Source organism: Colius striatus, chromosome 4, assembly GCF_028858725.1.
Source record: "Colius striatus isolate bColStr4 chromosome 4, bColStr4.1.hap1, whole genome shotgun sequence".
Taxonomy (NCBI): Eukaryota; Metazoa; Chordata; class Aves; order Coliiformes; family Coliidae; genus Colius; species Colius striatus.
Window position 1 is genome coordinate 62,751,873 of NC_084762.1, and position 22,429 is coordinate 62,774,301.

Genomic DNA, 22,429 nt, shown 5'->3' on the forward strand with positions numbered 1-22,429 from the left:
TTGAGGTTTTGAGTTCAAATTACATCTAATGGTACAAATGACATTTCATAGTTTCTCCTAGTCCCATTGCATTCATCAGGCTACCACAAAACAGCACAACCAGTATTCCTGTCATGGAATCTGAGGACACAACAGCATTCAGGTACATTCATTCCTATTCAATATCATGACACTGTTAAGCCTATATTGTCCACTCCATAAGTACATGCTTCATACTAATTAATTTTTAACAACACTGTCCCTCCTCCCACAGCATTTTACCAATGATTATTACTTACTTTTGGATTTCACATTAACAGTTTACTTTTTGAATAAAATAAAAACGTCCGCTACTTGTCAATCTTTTGATTTCTTCTTGCTTCAAAATTAGCACAGGTTTCATTTGTCCTAGCTTTCAGCATATGAACAGCTCACAAACAGCTCGCATACACCTTACCACAGTAAAGGTATATGAAACATTAATCTTTCTCCATTAACTCATCCAAATGCATGAGTGTAATTGAAACCACATACCAGAATTCTTTCCACTCATTTCACTTATATTTTACAAGAGCACTTTATTCTATGAAGGACAGCCTAATGGAAGCATGATTGTTATAAACTATAGGGCACACAAATATGTCGGGCAATAGAGGTCCAATAACTACAGGAAATAAGCTACCTGCTTGTTACGGGTGCACATGAAACACTTCAGTAATTTAAGTAACTGGATGTCTTACACTGATCACTACATTTTCTAATTTTAGACGATGATTATCTATTAACATCCCAATAACAAAACACAGTATTAAATACAGTATGCCAAAACTGCCTCCAGTTACAGCCATACAATCCCAGATAATACTGTATACAAAATTTAAAACATTTAAAAATGAAAAACAAACTTCACCTTTAACATTCTTTCCAAATCCCATAGAAGCAGGAACTGCAGTGTCTGTTTGTATTTTGCAATTTGTTTTCTCTTTCATCACTTCATCATCACTTGAAACATCATCAGAGTTCATCTTCTTTTTCTTTCTCTTTTTTTTATGTCGAGGAGGGAGCTTTTTTGGAAAAGTAAACATGGGAAATATCACAAGGAGCATTGCAATGGCACAAAGGAGAAATCCACTCCACCTAATAACAGAAGACAGGAATAGAAATGAAAACCAATACATTATATGACATTTAAAAAAAACAAAAATCCCAAAGTGATTAATACAGGCTATACTGGCTGGAAAGTCATATTTGCAAAATATGGAATATTGACACTGAGATTAAGGGCTTGGAGTGGGGGAAAATCTTCAGTGAACTAAAATCCTTAATTAGAATATGTTTCTGTTGGCTTGTCTGCTGAAAGATGTATTTATTTAGAACCCACCAAATATTAATATGAAATAGTGTCAGCTTTGAGTTCCTGTATATTTTCACTTTTGCTAATTATTCAGTACCAAGTGCCTGACAAGTAGACATTTACTTTTACATTGTCTTCCTTTGATAATTCCTAGTAAAGTAATAGAGTATTCCTCTGGGAACACGGGAAAAGTTATCCATGGTATGCAAAGATAAAATGTCCAGATGGATACATCAGGGTTAAACCTGTTCTGCTCTTCAGTGCCTATCTCTCACTGCCCTGTCCAGTTCTCTCCATTCCCAGTGAAGAACTCTCAAAGCCTGATTGTAAACAACTGATAGGTTGGAGTTCACACCAGGGTTTATGCCTAATACTTTGCAGTTTCCTTCTATGACCACAACCTGAAATATCACTTCACAAAGAATTCCTTCTTCTCACCCTTTCTTTTAAGAACAGGATATAAGCAACCCTGCAATGATCCCTTGGCTCACACCGAATGACTTCAGACATATCCACAGAAGGGGCAATGTATGGGATGCCAGAAAAGTGTCCTTCAGACTCCAAGCATACAGTTATCCTCCCTGAGGCCAAGAAGCTTAATGAACTTTTACCACAGCAACACAGGCAAAAGAGCCTTACTAGAAAAGAATTAACCTTCTACAGTCAGAAGGCTCCCAGCAGAGTATCAGATAGCACAATTTCTCCTCTTAAGTTCACCTTGCAATGAAAGATTACAGGGAAATGTGGATGCTTCCACAAAGAAGGATAACCTCAGAATTCATCTAAAGACTTCTTCCCAGGTACCGAAAGTGCATTGGCACTATAATGTAATTGTACTAGGTTTATGGGCTGCAGGGGTGCTTCTGTGAGATGACCCCATGAGCTGCCCTCATGTCAGACAGAGCCAGCTCCAAAACAGATTCACCATTGGCCAAAGCTGAGCCCATTAGTGATGCTGGTGGTACCTCTGTAGTAACTTATTTAAGAAAGGGTAAAAAATACTGCACAGTATCTGTGTGAGGTGAGTGACAGGATGTGAGCAAAACGGCCCAGGGTAGGAAGTACTCCAGGTGCTCGAGCTAAAGCCCTCCATAGACCCAATATAAGACCAGTTTCTGCGGCAGCCTGTGGAGATCCTGTGCTGGAGCAGGCTTCTGGCAGCAACTACAGCCTGTGGAGAGAAGTCAAGGCTGGACTGGAGCAGGTTTGTTGTCGTGATCTGTGACCCTGTGGGGTACTCATGCTGGAGCAGCTCATTCCTGAAAGACTGCACCTCATGGAAGGGACTCACACTGGAGCAGTTAATAAAAGACCATCTCCCATGGCAGGGACTCCCCTTTAAGCAGGGGAAGGGTGTAAGGAGACAGAAGCAGCAGAGGCAAAGTGTTCTGAACTGACTGCAATCCCTATTCCCCTGTACCACTTGAAGTGGAGGAAGTAGAACAGTCGGGAGTGAAGTTGAGCTTTGAAAGAAGAGAAGGGTAGGTGGAAAGTGTTTGTAGTTCTGTTTTTAATTCTTACTATCCTACTCTGTTATTAACTGACAATAAATTAAATTAATTCCCCTAAGGCAAATGTGTTTCATCCATGATGGTAACTGCTGAGTGTTCCGTCTTTATCTTTTCATCATGTTTTCTCCCCTAGCCCTATTGAGGAGGAGGAGTGAGAGAGTAGGTGGGTGGACACCTGTCAGCCAGACAAGGTCAATCCACTACAGTGTTTGGAAGTTTCAGTGAAGTCAATCACATTAGTGCAATATCAAACCATGACAATGAAAGACAGAAGCTCTTTGCTTTCAAATCACAGTCTACAAAACAATTTTTACGTTTTTCGTACATTCGGTACATCTTTAAACAAGGAAGATACAGCATGAAGCAACCTATTATATATTTGTTCAAACTTTAAACATTTAAAAGTACTGAGTTGACAGGATTACTTGCACAAGAAACAAAAACATTTGGCCTCATATTTGTAATGCAATTGCACTTTTATGCACTGTAATGGTTTCTGTGATAAAAGGATATTCAAAGGCAAACACCAAATAAACAGACATGTGTAACACCATTTTTGTTAGAAAGATTGTCAGGGAAGCTTTTGTGAGGTAAAGCTAAGTGACTGAAAGTTTTGATTAATTTTAATATTATACAAACAGAAAATCCTCCATTCATTCATTTTAGCTGATAACATAATGGATTAGAAACCAGACTTTTAGGAGGATTAGTCATCGCTATCAGAATAAATTGTTAGACTATATAAAAATGTAGTAACATCCCCTTCAGGATCTCAAAGGCATAAGCTGCAAAGGCATTGATCAAAGAAACAATCTGTGGCAATAATATGCAGAAATCTGAAACCGCCCACTCGGTATGAAACAGCAAAGGAAACAGGGCCTGTGATGTAGCTCCAGATGAAATTCAAATCCAAAGGGACCATTACGGAAGCATACTGAGTGCTGGAGATGTCAAAAATGCAGTACTGGATGCAATTATCTGTACCATCTACACTTCACATCTTCCTGGAAACATATCAAATAATTGAAAAACACACAAAAGACACTATCAAAAATAATGACACCCACAATGGGAAATGAGAGGTCAGAACATGACCTGAATTAATTAAAAACCTTTTGACTTTCTGTCTTCTAAAAGTCAATGAAAATATGCAGGAGAATACCTCAAAGACACTTGCACAAGCACTAGGACCTCAAATAAAAACACTTAAAGCTAAGGAAGGACCAGATAGTGCTGGAGGAATTTCTTTAAACTTCTTGTGTGGAATGTCAATTAAAGACTCTATGGGAAGATCCAAGTATAAGATTCAGAACAAGGCAAACACTCAGAAAAGTGTCAGCAAAAGAAATTTTGATTCAAATCCTGTGACAGACTACCAAGGGCTACTCCACAACTAATGAGATCTCTATATAGCTCATTAATAATTCTCAAAGACAATAACACGAGCAATGATATCCCTACAGTTACCACATTTGAATAAAAAGCATTTTTAAGTATTTGAATAAAAAGTAGTTTTAAATGTGTGATGGGCTGGTTTAGACAGTTGGCCTGTAATTTAGCCCAGAGCACCTACAAAAAGCCCAGACATGCCAAAACCAATAGCGCAAACTCAAGATCTGTGAAGCTCAAGGAAGAATCAGATCAGAGATAACCTTGAGAAACAGCCTCTTACTTTTTATGAGGTTTCAGAAGAGATAAACCAAGTTACCTGTCCTGCACATATCCAATACACCCCTTAGAAAGAAACAGTGTAAGTAAAAAGTAGACTTTACTGCAATTTCTGTTGTCATGTATCATAGCTGATGTACTCACTATTTTGTATGTAACCATTACTTCCTTTAATAATGGATTTTTTTTGCAGGGTCTCTGCAATAAGCTAAGTTAAAAACTTTACAGGAAATAATACAGGAAAGTGGGGAATCAAAGGCATCAATTCACTTTAAAGGAGACAAAGCTAAGAAATCTCAAATACAACTGCCCATTAACTTATCTCAGCTACGCTCTACTTTTAAAAAGCATGTCAGCTGAAGTAAGTTCTATTCTTCTATTTCAAATTGTTAGATTACATAAATAAAAATTAACTTGGCTACGTGGCACTTCTCTGCAAGGGGAAAATGTCACCGTCCCAGAAAATACATTTCACTGGAATGAAAGTATACACTTCCAGAGCTCTTTGCAACCGAGCAGTCAGTGAGTGGCAAAGGACAAGGGACCAGTCCTCACATCGTGAGAGTCTTCATTTTAATGTGTACATAAAGCCTCTGAAAGATAAAAGAGAATGAGGTGCAGATGCTATTGAACACCACCAAACTTTTATGAGGCCACCATAGTCTGAAACAAATTATCAGACATTTGATAGAAATGATACTTTTTAGAAATTTAGAAGAGAGAAATTTGAGATAGACAAAAAATGAAAGAGTAATACAAGGACCCAGATCACCCTTCAGGGAAAGCCAGACTCTACAAATTTAACCAACATGACAGAAAATGGAAACTTAGAATGACTTTTACTTCTCTGTGTTGGCTAGAATACGACTCGCCTGCTGAGATCCAGTGACAACTGATTTCCTGCCCTTGCTTGAATGATATTTGCATCACCACCCCTGTGCAAAACTGAAATTGCCGAAGTACTCATCCAGGTGACATAAAACCTTAGATATATCCATTCTATGATATACATAAAATCTATTAAGCAATTTGATATACAAACTTCTGAATGCCCAAACTAGGTGTTTTTCCTTATTTTACTTGTAAGGTCTGATATAGTAGAAGTTCTCAAAACCTGCCCACATGTCATGGTTTAGCAAGGAGCAGCTTTTGCTTGATAACACGGGGAGTGAGTTGCAGTGAAGACCTGGTAAAGAGTTCTCAGACTCTCCCCCGGCTCTTGAGTTCAGACCCACCTCTGGCCCAGCTCTGTCATCACTATTTAAGGATGGGAATTTGAAGTGCTTGGAAGGAGGTGTAAGAGTGATACAAGATGGAGGTGACCATGCAGATCCCACAGTCAAAGAAGGAGGAAGGAAGGAAGAGCACCAGACTGGAGACCCCTTTGCGACCCTTGGCGAGAATGCAGGCTGTACCCCTGCAAACCATTGGAGGGCAATGGCAGGACTGAGTGCCCCCAGCAGGTCCGGGTGAGTGCGCCCAGACGGGAGAGAGACTGTGTGAGGAGGCGGCCATGGCGCAGGCCGTGCTGGAGAGCCTGAGCGCCACAGAGCAGCCCCACACGAGAGGCAGAGAGGAGCTGCAGCCTTTGGGATGAACGCACATCGGAGCAGCCCATGCAAGGCTGCTGGGTGTGTGAGGAACCCTGTGGAGGTGCAGGAAGGACTGGTGCAGAGCCCGCCTGCCCTGAGGAGAGACAAAGGGCAGAAGCTATGAGGAATAGACTGACTGAAATCCCTACTCCCTGCCCCCATGAGCCATTCAAAGGGGGAGGAGATAAAGACACCAGGATCAGGGCTCTGAGTCTGGGAAGAGGGGAGGGATGGGCAGAAGGTGGTCTTAAAGGGCTGGTTGTGCTCTTCATCATTGTGCTGTTCTGTGTTGTTTTGTGTTGGTTATGTTTTGGGGTTTTGTGGTTATGCTTTAGTTGGTGTTGGATTAAATTATTTTCTGTTTTCTTCCCCACGCCGAGTAGCCTGGTCTGTTTAGTCCGGGACTATAAAGCAGCAATTAAACTCTCCCTGCCCTTTGGCAATCCTCAGGTCTTTGGTACTTGAGGCTAATCGTGGTCTTTTGTTCCCTGATGGGCATAAACCATGACACCACAGAAATTGTTGTAATAGGTGACTTCTCACAACTTTTGCCATGGAGCTTGGTGGTTACAGCATTCCCATAGGATGCCAGGGACCCATCCTGGCACTGGACATCTATCCCTGCCGCTCCTTCTTCTGAGGAAAAGCAGAATCATAGAATCACAAAATGGTAGGGGTCAGAAGGGAACTTTAGAGATCATGTAGTCCAACCTCCCTGCTAAAGCAGGACCACCTAGAATCATAGAATCATTATGGATGGAAAAGATCTTTAACATTGAGTCCAATCACTGACCTAACACTGCCAAGCCCAACATTAAACTAAACCATACCCCTCAACACCTCATCTATGCATCTTTTGATTTATTTCTAGTCATGGTGACTCTACCACCTCTCTGGGCAGCCCATTCCAATGCCTAACAAATTTCTCAGTGAAAAAGTTCTTCCTAATGTTAATCTAAACCTTCCCTGGTGCAACTTGAACCCATTTCATTTTGTCCTGTCATCCATTACTGGAGTGAATAGATCAACCTTCACCTCACTATTGCTCCCTTTCAGGCAGTTGTACAGAGTGATCATATGTCTTCTCAGCCTCTACCTCTCTAGGCTAAACATCCCTGGCTCCCTCAGCTGCTCCTCATGAGAGTTGTTCTCTAGACCCTTTGCCACCTTTGTTGCTGGTCTCTGGATACGCTCCAGCACCTCCATGTCCCTCTTGTAGTGAGGGGCCCAGAACTGAACACAGTATTTAAGGTGTGACCTCACCAGTGCCGAGTACAAGGGCACAATCATTTCCATGGTCCTGCTGGCCACACTGTTTCTGATACAAGCCAGGAGGCCATTTTCCCTCTTAGCCACCTGAGCACAGTGCTGGCTCATGTTCAGCTGGCTGTCAACTAACACCCCCAGGTCTTTTTCTGACGGACAGCTTTCCAGCCACTCTGCACCAAGCCTGTAGCATTGCATGGGGTTGTTGTGGCCGAAGTGCAGGATCCAGCACTTGGCCTTGTTGAATCTCATTCAATAGGTTTCAGCCAATTGCTCCAGCCTGTCCAGGTCCCTCTGAAGAGCCTTCCTGTCCTCAAGCAGATCTGTGCACCCACCCAGCTGGGTGTCACTTGCAAACTTACTGAGCGTGCATTCAATCCTCTCCGTCAGATCATTGATAAAGATGTTAAAACAGGCCACAACAGTGAGCCCTGTGGAACGCCACTGGTGATCAGCCACCAACTGGATTTAACTCCATTTCCCACCACTCTCTGGTCCCTGCCGTCCAGCCAGGTTTCCACTCACCTCAGAGTAGGTCCATCCAAGCCACGGGCAGTCAGTTTCTATAAAAGGATGCTGTGGGAGACTGTGTCAAAGGCCTTACTAAATTCCAGGAAGACTAAATCCACAGTCTTTCCCTCATCCACTAAGTGGGTCATCTTGTCATACAAGGAGATCAGACTGGTCAAACAGCACCTGCCCTTCGTAAAGCCACATTGGCTGGGCCCGAACCCTTGGTTATCCTGTATGTGCCTCCTTTGTGTGATCTAAATCAAATCACACAGGAAGGCGCCCAGGCAGGTTTTGAAAGCCTCCAGAGGAGTAGACACCAAAATCTCTCTGGGCAGCCTGTTCCAGTGTTCTGTCACCCTCAGAGTAAAAATGTTTTTCCTTATGTTTAAGTGGAACTTTTTGTGTTCCAGCTTATGCCCATTATCCCTTGTCCAAAAAAAAGTGCCACCCCATCCTCTCAACATGCACCTTTTAAATACTTCTGTTAATGTGATGCCCCCTTAGTCTTCTTTTCTCTGGGCTGAAAAAGCCTTTCCTCACAGGAGAGATGTTCTAGTGCCCTGATCATCTTGGTGGCACTCCACTCTTACATATTTGGCTATGACATCAATTCATGTACATGTAAGCTAGTTTTAAATGTTCACAATTTTCAGTTGGTCAGATGCTGATTACCAGTTCTGACATGTCCTTAAAAACACATGGAATGTAAGAGTTATGCAAAGAATATCTAATACTTTGCTTTGAATGAAAATTTTTAATCAATAATAGTCAAAGCACATTTTTGACACTGCAGTACATTCATAGGACGGGTTTTTTTTCTGTAAAATAAGTCAGTATAAACATGAGAGTTCTGAGTCATTAGTCATAGACTAACTGAGCACTCAAGTTTGCCTTTCTCTTGTTGAAAATTCAGCAATATGGTCCTCTGCAGAAATGCTCTTGGACTAAGTAAGACAATTAAAGCAAACTAAGTCTTCAAAGGTTTAAGGACTCTCCAAAGAGATAACTTTTCAGATCAAACTGTCATAGGATAAACAGAAATGGATACAGTCTGACTGCGACGACACAGTTTAAACACTAACCCAGTGCATGAGAACTGACATTGCACCCTATACCTACAAAGCAAAGGTCCTCTTCTGGGATAATGAACTTTTCTGAACTTGCACAAAAACTTCAAGGCAAATTTATGAATTATCCAAGAAAAGATAGTTAAAACCTCCTCAAGACTTCCTTCCTCAGAGAGACGTTTCAAAGGAGGCTGCCTGAAGACATGAGCTAACAATTATGGCTGTTACATCTCAGCACTGCTGGAAGTCTACTATTTAGTAGAGAATAATGTAACAGTTTACACTGTCTGATGCCTAAACACACGTCATCACCCTAAGAAACAAGACTGGAGAGGCCGTGTTCTGACTCCATCCTACCTTTGCTCCTGCAAATTGATACACTGTCCTGCCATCCGTTTTCTGAGTGCTGTCACTCAGTACCCACAGCAGTTACAAACAGTCCTGGCGCAGCCAAAAGTAGGAGGTTTTCCATTCAATGTGCCCATGAGCTTCTGTGGCAAACACTTCCTTTCTGTTGGAGTCTAGCATGCAGCAGTAGATAGAAACCTCCTCTTCCTCGAACTCGTTCTAGAAACTTAAATAATCCCTCAAGGGCCTCCCAACCTGTTTCAATTCCCTATCAGAAACTTAGGGAGTAGTTTTGAAAAAACCTTGATCCTTACCAGTTTCCAATGAATCGAGGATCACTCTGGTCAATATAAACAGTTGTCCTAGGATCCACATAGAAACCAATAAGAAGTCCTCCTAGCAAGTATCCAGCTGCAGGACCAAGTGCTCCCATTACATACATGATGGCTGAGGAAATAAAAGGTCAGAGTCGTATATCAATAAAAAAAATGTTTCATTACTAATTTACACATAAAATCTGAAAGTAAAACACACTTATTAAACTAGAGGTCTTCAGGCCTCTTTTTTGCAACTTTCAAAGGCAGCAACTTCTCCAACATAAGAGAATTACTGCTTTATGTACATTTGCAGGCAAATCATGGACAGAAGTATATACTACTCTAGTATTCTGGATGGAAATCATACTTGACTTTGACAATATTTTTCATATTTGGTAACATATTTCATTTAAAATAAAATTTAATACATAATAAAAAATAACACTACGGTAAGCAATCAGAAAAGCAATGGGTGAAAATTATGTAAGACAGCAAATAACAAAGTGCAACATACCAGCTCAGTTACTATCAGACTAACACAGGATTTAAAATAATCACTAAAGTTAAGAAATCAAATATTCCTATTCTAGAGATCAACAGAAGTATATTTTTTATATGTGTAGATGTAGACTTGCCCCTGTTTTACACACTGATTCAGCAGACCACATCTAATGTATTTCCTGAGAGACTCCTGTCTTGTTCAGAATATTTGATCTTTTAAATTTAAAATGTTATTTTGAAAGAAATTTCCTAATTTAAGAAGTTATTAAAATGAAGCTGCCCAGAGGGGTTGTGGAGTCTCCTTCCTTGGAAGTCTTCAAGACCCGCCTGTACCTATGTGACCTGATCTAGGTGACCCTGCTTCTGCAGGGGGGTTGGACTAGATGATCTCTAAAGGTCCCTTCCAACCCTGCCATTCTATGACTCTATATAGAAACGCATTTTACATCATTACTGTCTCAACACTGGACGACAGCAAAACTCTGATCACTTGAGATAATAGAGTAGGAAATACCAATGGAAGGCTCTTATCTGCTATGTCTTCTACAATACACCCTTCAGACTACAGTCTCCAGTTCTGGTCCTTCAGTCATCCATACCACGACATATGTAAAAGAACATGGCAGCTCCCCTTTGGCTTGTGTGGCAGTGCTGTCAAGAGCAAAGGGGAGACAGATGCAAGGAAAAGATACTGGATCTGGGATCCAGGAAACTTTTTTGCATCTCTCAGCAGAGGTATAGTTGTGACACACCAGCACAAGCAGACAAAAACATCTGGTCTATATGCTGACTATATGGTTTTGAAAGGTGGATAATTTAAAGGCTGTCATTTGTCTTGCTCTTAAATATTGCCCATTCCAGTCCTTTCCTATTCTACTTCTGCAAAGTCCAAATCAATTTTTGAACTAAGTCGAAGTCAGTTATAATAACCTTAAATTCAGACAACTTTTATAAGATCTATACAATCCCGACTCCATCTTATTCGTTCCTTAATGCATCCTGCAGTACTCATCCCTTCTAAGATGCTTCTGCCCTGCTTCCCATACTGTCTGGTTGCAAGCATGAAAGGCAAGGAGAGTGGTAAGGGATGGTCTCGGCTATTCACTCACATGTCTGGTACCACCAAAAATCAAGCTCCAGCAGCATACCACCACCTGCTCAGCTGCTGCAGACCCAAAAGCACGTGTGGCACATAAAAAAAACCTGATTATCTAATTCTCAGAAAACACCATCTTTGCCACAAAATTTCTATCTCCACACGGTTTCTGTGGACCAGTCTCTCTCCATGGTAGTATGTAGACTTCATTCTTTCATCCCACACTCAATCAGACATGTTGCATCCTATACTGCAGCAACAGAGGAATGATTGAGTGGTTAGAGCTTGGGTTTCTGTGTTACTAGTTATAGTAGATTATATCTCATAGACAAAACAAACAAAAAGAAATCACTAAATCTGCCTGATCAAAGCAAAATAACTTGTACATTTTCATTTTATGTTTTGAAATAAGAAGAAAAATAACATTCTCCTGAATGAGGGGGCTGCTGAGAGCTATCTTGCAGGGGAAAAAAAAAAAAATCACAGAAGCTCCCACAAAAGGTACACTGTCTTTAGCAAAAAAAAATGCTTCCAGACTACAAATTGATTGAACCCATTTATCACTTTTAAGTTACCTTTTCTTAAACACATTTTCAGTTTTTCTGAAACTGGAATTCCAAATAATTAGATTTTCCTGAAGTCTTTTTTGAATAACAGTTTCCAGAACCATATTCACTATTTAAATTTATTCCAATCATGTTCCCTCATGGATTGATTGCTAACAATTCTCTGTATGCCTAAAATGCTCCATTAGGCATTGTAACATTGCTGCTTAGCAGTAAGTGGTTAGAGAAACCTCACAGTAACTGTTATTTGCAAAATCCAAATCATGAGAATGGGGGAGAAAAAAAACAACCTTCATCCACTATAACTTTTTTTTTTTCTATAAATGTTTGCTTGGAAAGTTAATTCAAACAACTACAGCAAACTCAGGTCTCTGAGAAGTTTACAGTGGATACACAAAAGGAGTAAAAGAGTGACCTAATCCATTCATTTCAGTATTCGGAAAAAAATTCTTATGCTGCATGTATTCAGCTTCAGTCCCACCCCTGAAACAGGCAAAATGAAGCAACTGCTTCGACTTAGAAGCACTACTCTAGACAGTGTATTTTATACACCTGGTAACTTCGAAAGGTTTTCTTTGTAAGCAGAAATACTGTACAGAAAAGACAAAAACAACAGTGTGCACTGTGCTCCATTAAAGGAGGGCATGCTGTCAATACTTTCAAAAGTATTTTAAAATGACTGTATACTGTTCAGGCTCCAAACTTTTTTTTTTTTTTTTTTAATATAACAGAGAGCGTGTCACAGCATGTTTCAGAAAACGGAGAGCTTCCATGTGCCTCATCCAGGGCAGGAGGAAACCTGTAAGCAGATCAGTTCCATTTTAAGACACTTTGCAGCACTTTCCTCAGCACCTAGTAATTGCCACTATTGGAAACCAGACAGTAAATACAAAAAATTGATTTGAACTTCTAGGACTAAAGATAGAGCATGGTAGGTAAAATATTTTAGTATTTCAAAATTAAGTACTTGAAAATATCTGCCCCAGACCTCCAAACCTTGCTATGGCAGTGAAGGGTGAGCCATCTCCAAGAATCACCCTAGCAGGCTCCTCCAGGGCTCTGGACCCTTGAAATTCTGGTCTCAGCCCTCACAGCTATGCCCACAAATAAAGAGGTTCCTGATTGCCTAACAGGCCACCAAGATTACTGGCTGATGTGGAAAGGAAACTAAACTGGAAATAGATTCAATAACAGCATCATCGAAACTAAACTGGAAATAGATTCACTAACAGCATCATCAAAACTAAATCTGCTTCACAAATTAAAAAGTCTATGGACAACTGTTTCCACTCAAGTCACTAGAAGATTTCCAGCTCTGCATGAAAAATGTCCTGAAATATGTAGATGATGTAGGAGCACTTTCCTTTCAGTCCCTTGCCTGGCACTTCTGCTGGCTCTTTCAGGTCCTCCCTCTTTGGGCCATGATCTGGGATTTTGGTCTAGGCAGTTGCACTAGTTTCAACAAGAGAGATAACAAACACTTTTATCAGGAGACATGATGAAGTACTGCAATGTAGAGGCAGGACATATGCTATCCAGATGAATTTTCAAATTGCACTTAAGGAAATCCCATATTTGTCTTTTAGCCTCACAGCCATAACTTTGACTAATGCTTAGATTTGCAAGTTGTCTCCACATTTCTTAAGTCATAAAAACCTATAGTATAAAATCTCCAATGATAAAATACAGATGATGTACCTTCTACAAGTTGAAACGTGAGTCCCTCTAGAAAAAAGGGTCTGCAGGTCACCCACTCCCAGCAGAATTAGAGCCATCTGAGAACTACTGAAGACATTCAACACAACTAGATCAGACTGAATCTTGCAGAAAGCTTTTCCCCAGGAGCCTGTCATAGCTTGCTGCTGCTCTGATGTAGGATCTTACATCTTCAAACCAAAGCACGGGTTAGCCTACTAAAATTACATAGTATTTAAACAAGACAATTTCAAAGACCTTGCAGACTCTTCAAAGTTTCCCTTTTCTCTACAGAACTCAGTGTTGTGGTGAGGAGTTTGCACTAGCAAACACATCTTTTCATGTGCACCTTCCCTTCCATGACGAGGGATAGACTGACCCAGTCCTGCCAAACTTGGTCTTTCAGATCATAGCTCTACCTCTGACATAGATTGTGGATAAGTAAAAATATCCTAGTTCAGACACAGTTAGTTAAGCTCCCATTTGCCCCCACGATATCCAGCAACGGATATTTTAACTCCTTTGAAGTTTTGCATCTGAGGAGCTGCCCCACTGGCTACGCCCTCAGCACAGCATATTATCTCAGGCACAAAACCTTACTAAGCAAGGCTGTCTGGCTTCAAAACTGCAGCTGGCTATGACTATTGAGGTTTTGCTGCAAATGTCCATGAAAGCAACAGTAACTGAATTACAGACACAATCTACCTACCAAAGCAAAACAAGATTAAGCAAAGTCATTCTTCTCCACTGAAAAGTTTATCCTGGGACACATTGCAATGAATGCTGCCATTGTTACAACATTTGACAAAATGATAATATTGTCTACTGCTTTTATTCCTAGGAGATTCTTCTTCAATAGAAGAAAGCTTCACATACAGCCTATAGCAGTAAAGTCTCTGACTACAAAAGATAGACCGAATCCTTTACAGGTCTGAAAATCCCTGTGTTTACATCACATGTGTGAAATAACTTTGTTGCCAAAGATTTATTTTTTTAATCTACGCACACTGAGCCACAGACCATAGAATACTAATCACATCAAATGACAATTTCAATATGTTTTGCATATGGGAATACATAACATACATCCCTATGGCATCCTCAAATGCATACAATGTTAGTCTTCCTGTTACATGCCTGTTTATACTAGTAATGCCAGTACGAATTAAAGTCACAAGCATCACATTGTGCCTAGATGAAGAGGAGGTACACAACATTAGCAGGCTACAACAGGCTGTCTGGCTTCTGTATTCTAAAAAATCCACTTTAGTTTAAAAAGACATATTTTGCTCAGTCCCTCTCATCTCCTCTGTGTGCACACACATGTCACCACACAGAGTTTATCACCAGATGAGGAGAAACATTTCTGAAAGATCCCATTGTTCAAACCTTGGCAGCATGTCACCATAGTACAACTGTTCATTTCATACATGTGTAAGGCAACCAGAATTTGACCTTTATTCTATTTTCAATGAAATTTTAGAATTTGCAAAATCCTGCAGAAGCTACAGTGTGCATTCTGGAGGTTTTATATATATATATGTGTGTGTGTGTGTGTATGTATGCATGTTCTTTCCTGTCAGAATAGCATAGTAATTTTAATAGATTTTGCAAAACACTTTTACTGACATAGAAGTATAACCCTTTTGTATCTGTAGATTTCAGATTTTTACTCTAGAAACTTAACTGCCATTAGCACGATGGTATGGAACGAGAAACAGAGATATAAAAGATAAAATTAATTTCCCATAGTTACGGAGTAGACTGGGAAGTCCAAGAGTATAACTTACTTCAGCAAAGCATTAACACAGTACCCTACCTGCTGAATAATGCTAATCCTGAAAAAACAGCCCAAAGGAGAAGAGAACAAAAAAAGTAAAAATAAAAAGTCATGTGAATTTGCAAAAAAAAGCCTCATGTTTATAGGCTACTCATCTACAACTTGAGGAGTGAGCTTTAACAGAAAAGGCAAGATGAAGTTTCTATAATTCTGATGGTGTCTCAGTGTGTCAGGAAATTTAGGGGACTACAGACAAAAAAAAAAAAAAAAAAAAAAAGAAGAAAAATAAGAAGACAATCATGGAACTACAATCTGGAATTTTACAAGAGAAAGAAATATTACCATGCTATGGTACCATAGTATCCTCTCTAGTCCTACTGGCAAAACATTTCCTTGGAAGCTGAGCTATCCCATCACTGGAGAATAAGCAGTGGGATATTCCTCTAGAGTACAGAGCAGGTTTTAATTTCTACACAAAACAAAGCTGACAGGTAGAGGTTTCAATGGGGAATGTGTCTCATCTCTCCTCTGTTTCTCTCACGTTCCAGTACTGTGGTGGAGTAGCAAGCATAAAGCAGCTTCCAAAGAAACACTGCTCCCAGTCATAAAGGTGTATTTACCTTGCTTTGTCTAAACTGACCCACACAGAAGTCACTCAAAAACCATGAGATTTAGCCAGTCTTTTAAGCCTGAGGACACAAAATTGAGAGGAGCTGTGAGCAGAAGCCAAACAAACTTCTCAAAAGCTTTTAAGTCAGGAAATAGTTCACTTCCTTCTTTTCTTCATGAACACACAATCAAGCCTATCTATACATGTTTAGGATTTTTTCTTTAATGTGGTTATTTGCTCAGGAAAAAAACATGCTTTGAGCATTATTGCAGTTCAGATAACAATGTACAGATCAAATCTTTAAATCATTTCCTTTCAGAATGTATTAGCGTTACCATGAGTTCAAAAGCCTCTCAGATTCAGTGCTGCACTCAAAACAATAAATAGAGCAAAAAAGCTACTCCAGTAGCCTCCCTTGATCTTTGCACACTATATATTTGTCAATGTTTTCACAGGCAGATTCTACAGATCCAGGAGACAAATTTATGGAGGAGCATAATTTCACATGCCTACCATGAAAACTAAAATGAATGGTCCAGCTTACCATTCCACTAAAAAATAGCTGAAAGTTAAATACAAATATGTCCAGTGACTTGCCAATGCCAGATGAAAAGCATTACATTTTTACTTTCATCTTACACATCTATTACTCAGAGATCATTTGTATCAAAATAGGTATCATTCCCTGGCTTAAACAGCTAAGCTGCTTTATACTTTGTATTCTCCATTTGTGGTCATAATCTAAAACATTACAATCAATTCCACAGGATCCAATCCTAACATCACAAAAAAAAAACCTGGAAAATAAGCCCAAACAAAGCAAGATAAAATATGCTCCCTATCCCAAAGTGTACCTCTCATATACACTTGTACTGCAATGCTACTCCAAGTCATTTGCTATGCTGTGGAGAGACAGTGCCTACAAAGCACTTTAAGCCAAAATTTCAAAACATCTTAAATAAAAATTTCATAGACTCAGTACTTGTCTTTAGGTTACACTATTAACAGATGTGTGTACCTAATATAAAATCTGAAACGCTGACAGTACCAAAGACAAAAGGTCTGCACTTATCCCATGTTACTTAAGAGATACTTGGCTTAAGAAAAAATGGACACAAGAAAACTACTCCAGTGCTTAAAATGGAGTCTTTATTTCTTCACTCCTAAAACCTGAGAGATGTGGAAGTAGAAACCCAAGGGGCAATTGAGGACTGTTCTATTATAGCTGTTTTGTTTGGAAACACAAACATTATTTGAGTTTTTTCCTCAAAATCTGTCTTTTCTCTCTTTATACTCATCTATAAATAAACATTTGCTAACAGTATTAACAAATATGACTTGTGGTGGAAAAGATTTATCTGCTGTACAAGTTTGTGAAAACAGCTACAATTTCCAAGTGCAGTTTCTGTATCAGTGTAGTTAACTGAATTCAGATACCATGCATGAGGAAATTCATAAATCAAAAAATTAAGCAAATCAGGCTTTATCAGTTTTATCAGCTTTAAATCAATTCTAAGGCAAGAACCTTCTGGTAATGGTATTCCTAAAGCAACCACAGCTATCTCCAACTTTAAGCACATGGGAAGTCCCCACAGATGGGAATGGTTCATGTAACAAAAGATAAGCTTGTCTGCGCTTGCATGACCAGAATCTAAACTGAAAACAAAGGTGTCCTAACATACTTTCTACAGACTAAGAGGCATTGGTTCCCTAAAGAGACGTTTTCTTAAAAACAGAAGTGTCAAGAACTGAATAGGAATATATGAATATATGAATAGGAAAGCAATCAAAACCATCTTCCTTAAATCTCTGAGATGTTTTTTCCACACAAATGGAATTTCCACAAAATGGGAATTTTGTTTTAGAAAATGTGCTGTTATTGCAGTTTAGCTCTCACCTTGATACACACACTACTTGTGCTCAACGCAGTGAAAGTGTCAAAAGACACACTAAAAGGCAATAGCCAATAGCAAAGTTTTTTTTTCTGAAAATCAGTTCTCAAAAAAGCTCTGTTAGTATGTTTCATTATATACATAAGATAACATATCCCAAGGTCACTAGCTATGAGTTCCTAAACCCTTCATTATCAAAAGAGCATGTTTCTTAAAGATGTTTTGTTTTGTGAATACCTTTAACTAAAGGAATTTCCCATTCATTCAAACACTGAATGCTCAATCCACAGTAGTGATTGTATCATTCACATTAACCGGATCCCTTAAGTTAAAGGGGCTACTCTCACAAGACAGGTATTTCCCACTTCTGTCCCATTACTCAGTGATGTTCTTAATAAGAGGACATTGAAGCTGCTGCCTGCCTTTCAGAGATGCTGAAGCAACCTCCTGAGTCATAGTCATCCCTTCCGTTAAGTGGTGCCAAGTGATAAATATTTAATCTCTGCCTTTTTATTGCTTGGCTTTGTTTTTTTTTAATGGTTTGGCAGTTGAGAATACACTTACACATTTGATGTTGACTAGGGACTATCCCCCAGGCACTTGCTTATAGTCTCTGTTGATCTTTAGTATTACTTCTAACTAAACTAGAGTGAGGCTGGGTTGTTCATTTGCATCTCATTCCCCTTTCTTTAGGTTATCATAACTGAAAAATATCTAGCCATGAAAGCGTTAACTTGGCCTGCAAGCAGACCTCAACAGATGGTTCACAAATAAGTAAATTAAAGAGACTATTTTTAAATCCTGTGATTTAAAATTGCAATGAGAAAGCCCAGATCAATAGCTACAAGACCAGCAAATTTAGACCAGAAGAGTATCTCAGAATATTTTTATCTGTCCTAGCTTTATATCATGTTCATACAGTCTAACATCCTAAGCAGACAGGAATGTATTGTTCGGGTCCTTTAATTTCCTTGAGCTAGGAGAATGCACCCACTCTTGGAGGAAAATCACAGAAGAGTTTGGTGAGATACACCAGGTACAGGACCAGAAGTTAGAATATGCCATCACATACCATGGGAAGAAGTAAGGAGTAATGACCTATGTCTAAACAAAATCTATACATCAAATACCCAATATCTATGGATCTGGGCTTCACTGGTTATTGTGCACAAACCACAAGTGGGACAAGGAACTTCCAAAGAGAGTCCAGTGCAGGGCTGCCAAGATCATCAGGGGACTGGAGCATCTTCCTTATGAGGAAAGGCTGTGGGATCTGGGACTGTTCAGCTTGGAGGAGACTGGGGGCAGATCATAGAATCATAGAATGGTAGGGTTGGAAGGGACCTTTAGAGATCATCTAGTCCAACCCCCCTGCAGAAGCAGGTTCACCTAGATCAGGTCGCATAGGAACATGTCCAGGTGGGTCTTGAAGACCTCCAAGGAAGGAGAATCCACAACCCCTCTGGGCAGCCTGTGCCACTGCTCCCTCACCCTCACAGTGAAATAGTTTTTTTCTTATATTTAAATTGAACTTTTTGTGTTCCAGCTTCATCCTATTACCCCTTGTCCTGTTGCTAGCTACAATAGAAAAAAGGGATGCCTCAACCTCCTGACACCCATAATTTTGATATTTGTCAATATTAATAAGAACCCCCCTCAGTCTTCTCTATTCTAGACTAAACAGTCCCAGTTCCTGCAGCCTTTCCTCATATGAAAATGTTCGATTAACATAAGTATATGAAAGGTGCATGTCAAGAGGATGGGGCAACACTTTTTTTCTGTAATGTCCAGTGACAGGAGAAGGGCTGGTGGACAAAAGTTGTAATACAAAAAGTTCCACTTAAACGTAAAGAAAAACTACTGTAAGGGTGAGGGAGCCCTGGCACAAGCTGCCCAGAAAGGTTGTGGAGTCACCTTCTCTGGACATTTTCAAAACCCACTTGGACCTGATGTATGACCTGATGTAGGTAGACCTGCTGTAGCAGGGGGGTTAGACTAGATGATCTTTAGAAGTCCCTTCGAGCCCCTACCATTCTGTGATTCTGTGAAATCAGGTAATGGCACACATAAATACCTGATTTTCAGAGGCAGGTTTGACACTCACTTTGCGTACTTCATCATTATCAAAAAACAGACCCTTTGTGCCTAGGAAAGAAATCATGAGGAAGAAAAAGAGATACATCAAATATCTACTAAAAGGGATGGTTTGGTATTGATAGTCAAAGAATTTCTATACATACTCAATTTTCATTTGCCCTACCAGCAAGACAACAGAGCAAAGAACTAAAGGGGGTAATTATTTCAATCGTGTTCTCTCAGAATTAATTTCCTTTCAAAATTTGGTTTCTGCCTAGGAGGCACAGATTAATTATAGAAAATGCTGGTGATTGCTTTTCCCTTGACTACCTCTCACTCATAGATTGCAAAGAAGGGAAAGCCAAATAGCATTTTTTCTTGTTTTCTTTGTAAATTGTGCTTACATTTTCATCTTTCAACCAAAACAACAGGAATTACAGTTCATTACTCATATCTGACTGAAAATTTGCCTGTAAGCAAAAGCACATTATTCCAGTAATTTGAAGATGACCCTATTACTTTTATTAACATTTATTGCATTGCTAAAGGAATTTTTCTACTTTCAAAAAGCTGAAAGCTGCAATAGCCGCAATAAAAAAATAAAATAAAATAAACGACAATTGGTAAAGTGAAATGTGGAGTCAAACTGCCATATTTGAAACCGTATTGAAAATATTATTACAGGCCAAAACATTTCCATCCATGTGTAACAGTTATAAATAGCAGAGGCTATTTATTTTGGCTACAAGGCAACATCACTCTTTTATTAAAACTTTAAAAGTTGAAAATTTTCCTCTTTATTCTTATAGGAACAAACATTGTTTAGGCAGTTTCACAAAACTAGAATCACGCTGAAGTGTTTATTTCTGGAAAAAAACTTGAGCTTTGGGTTCCAGGTACAGATCTCTCTTCTGTGTCTCCATAGAAGGATCATAGGATAAATGTAAGAGTTCATTCAACATGTTCTGCTTGGAGATCACAGAGGTTTTTTGCTGCAGCACCAAAATGAATTTCTTTACCACTGAAGCACAGTCTTCATATCAGCAACAGATGTATAATGAAAACAACAGACTTACCCTGTCTTCTCCACCGCTGCCCATAACAAAAAAAGTTTTTGGTTTTGATGCAACAGCAAAACATTTTTAATGGCTCTAAAATTCTAGCAGAGTTAGAGCAAAAGAAGTAAAACCACCTAGAAAGAAATGGTCCTTATCCAGATCTTCAACAGTCCAGTATCAGATCTTAGACTGATATTATCTAAACAACAGTCTTGCAGGGAACCCAGGCCATGATAAGCCCGTCCATAGACAACATGGTCTTAGTATCAGGCAGAGCAGAAAAAACTTCTGTGTTATCCCTGTGGCAACACCAAATACCAGGACCACTGTGAGCTTCTGGGCCTTCACTTGGATCCACTGAACTCAAAGACTCCTGGGATTTAATACCTCGAATTAAAAGAAGGAATGACCCCGAGTTAGAGAAAGAATTATCTTCACCCTTGTATAGACATCCCAGCCTATAGAGAAATGCCAGCAAGACATGCCCCAACTACCTCCTTCCTTCCTCATAGTTGGGGACATAATGGGTGCCTCATGGAGAAACAAATTGTTCCCATGAGGTCCTGACACTCGACACAGTCCACTGAAATAGGACAGAGAAGCACACAACTGCTGCTGTTGATCCCTCGATCCCTGAAAAGGCCCTGCTAAATCAGATAGATCAAGGGATGTGAATTGCCAGAGAAATAAAAGAAGTTTAGAGAAAAAGAAATTGAGATCTCAGAGAGTCATGGAGAAAAGAGGGGAATACAGTTTAGGAAGAATCCAGAAGGCCCTGTCTTTGCTTTGGATAGAAAATCACCACAAAGATCACTTGCTAGTTACAAACCGATTCTATAAATACACATGATTGCTTAGACAGTTTTAGTTAGGGTCCCAACAGAAACGACTGTATGACTGACAAGGAAAAGTAGATATTCACAAGCAAAATCAATAATCAAATAAAAATTATGAAAATATTTTGGTTTGACATCATTAAGTACTGTGTTTTACACGGGTTTGGTTGGTTTAGTCTATGTGTTGAGTAAAAATAATGTGATTGTTTTTAATGCTAACTTTTATTCCTACCGAGAGATTAAAACAATGCAATATAAGTTAAATATTTCAACCTCATAAAAATAAATAATTTCTTCTACGTGAAAAAACATTAAATCAATACATCACAAAAACCAAGATTTAATGGAATCGTAATTTGCCAGAGCAAAACCATATGAACATCTCTATTGGTGCTAGTTAATGGCATAGTTTAAATGACAAGTATAGCATTGAAAAAGTAATTACTCTCACAAAAGGTTCTCCTTAATGGTAATATTATGATTACATTTGTCTTCCTTTTTAAGATGGAAATTGTCAGGGATCCATTTACAGCTCATTCCTCATCCCAGTAAGATATGTTAATACATTAATAAAATATAGAAAGAAGTATTACTAAATTGTAGTATTAACATTTCCAAAACAAAATTACTTCTATCATGGAGGTCTGCCCAAGATATTTCAAAACATCATGTTACAAAAACTGGAAAACTTTAAATAAGCTATA

At 39.3% G+C, this 22,429-nt stretch overlaps 1 protein-coding gene across 1 annotated transcript in view; it reads right to left on the bottom strand.

Moving 5' to 3' along the window:
- SLCO5A1 (solute carrier organic anion transporter family member 5A1) overlaps nucleotides 1-22,429 on the bottom strand; it is an 81,252-nt gene that overhangs the window by 38,733 nt on the left and 20,090 nt on the right. The window contains exons 2-3 of the mRNA XM_061995604.1: nucleotides 9,613-9,745; nucleotides 890-1,116 (exon numbers count right to left, since the gene is read on the bottom strand). Of these exons, the coding sequence (XP_061851588.1) occupies nucleotides 890-1,116; nucleotides 9,613-9,745 (360 nt within the window). The remainder of the gene's footprint in view (nucleotides 1-889; nucleotides 1,117-9,612; nucleotides 9,746-22,429) is intronic.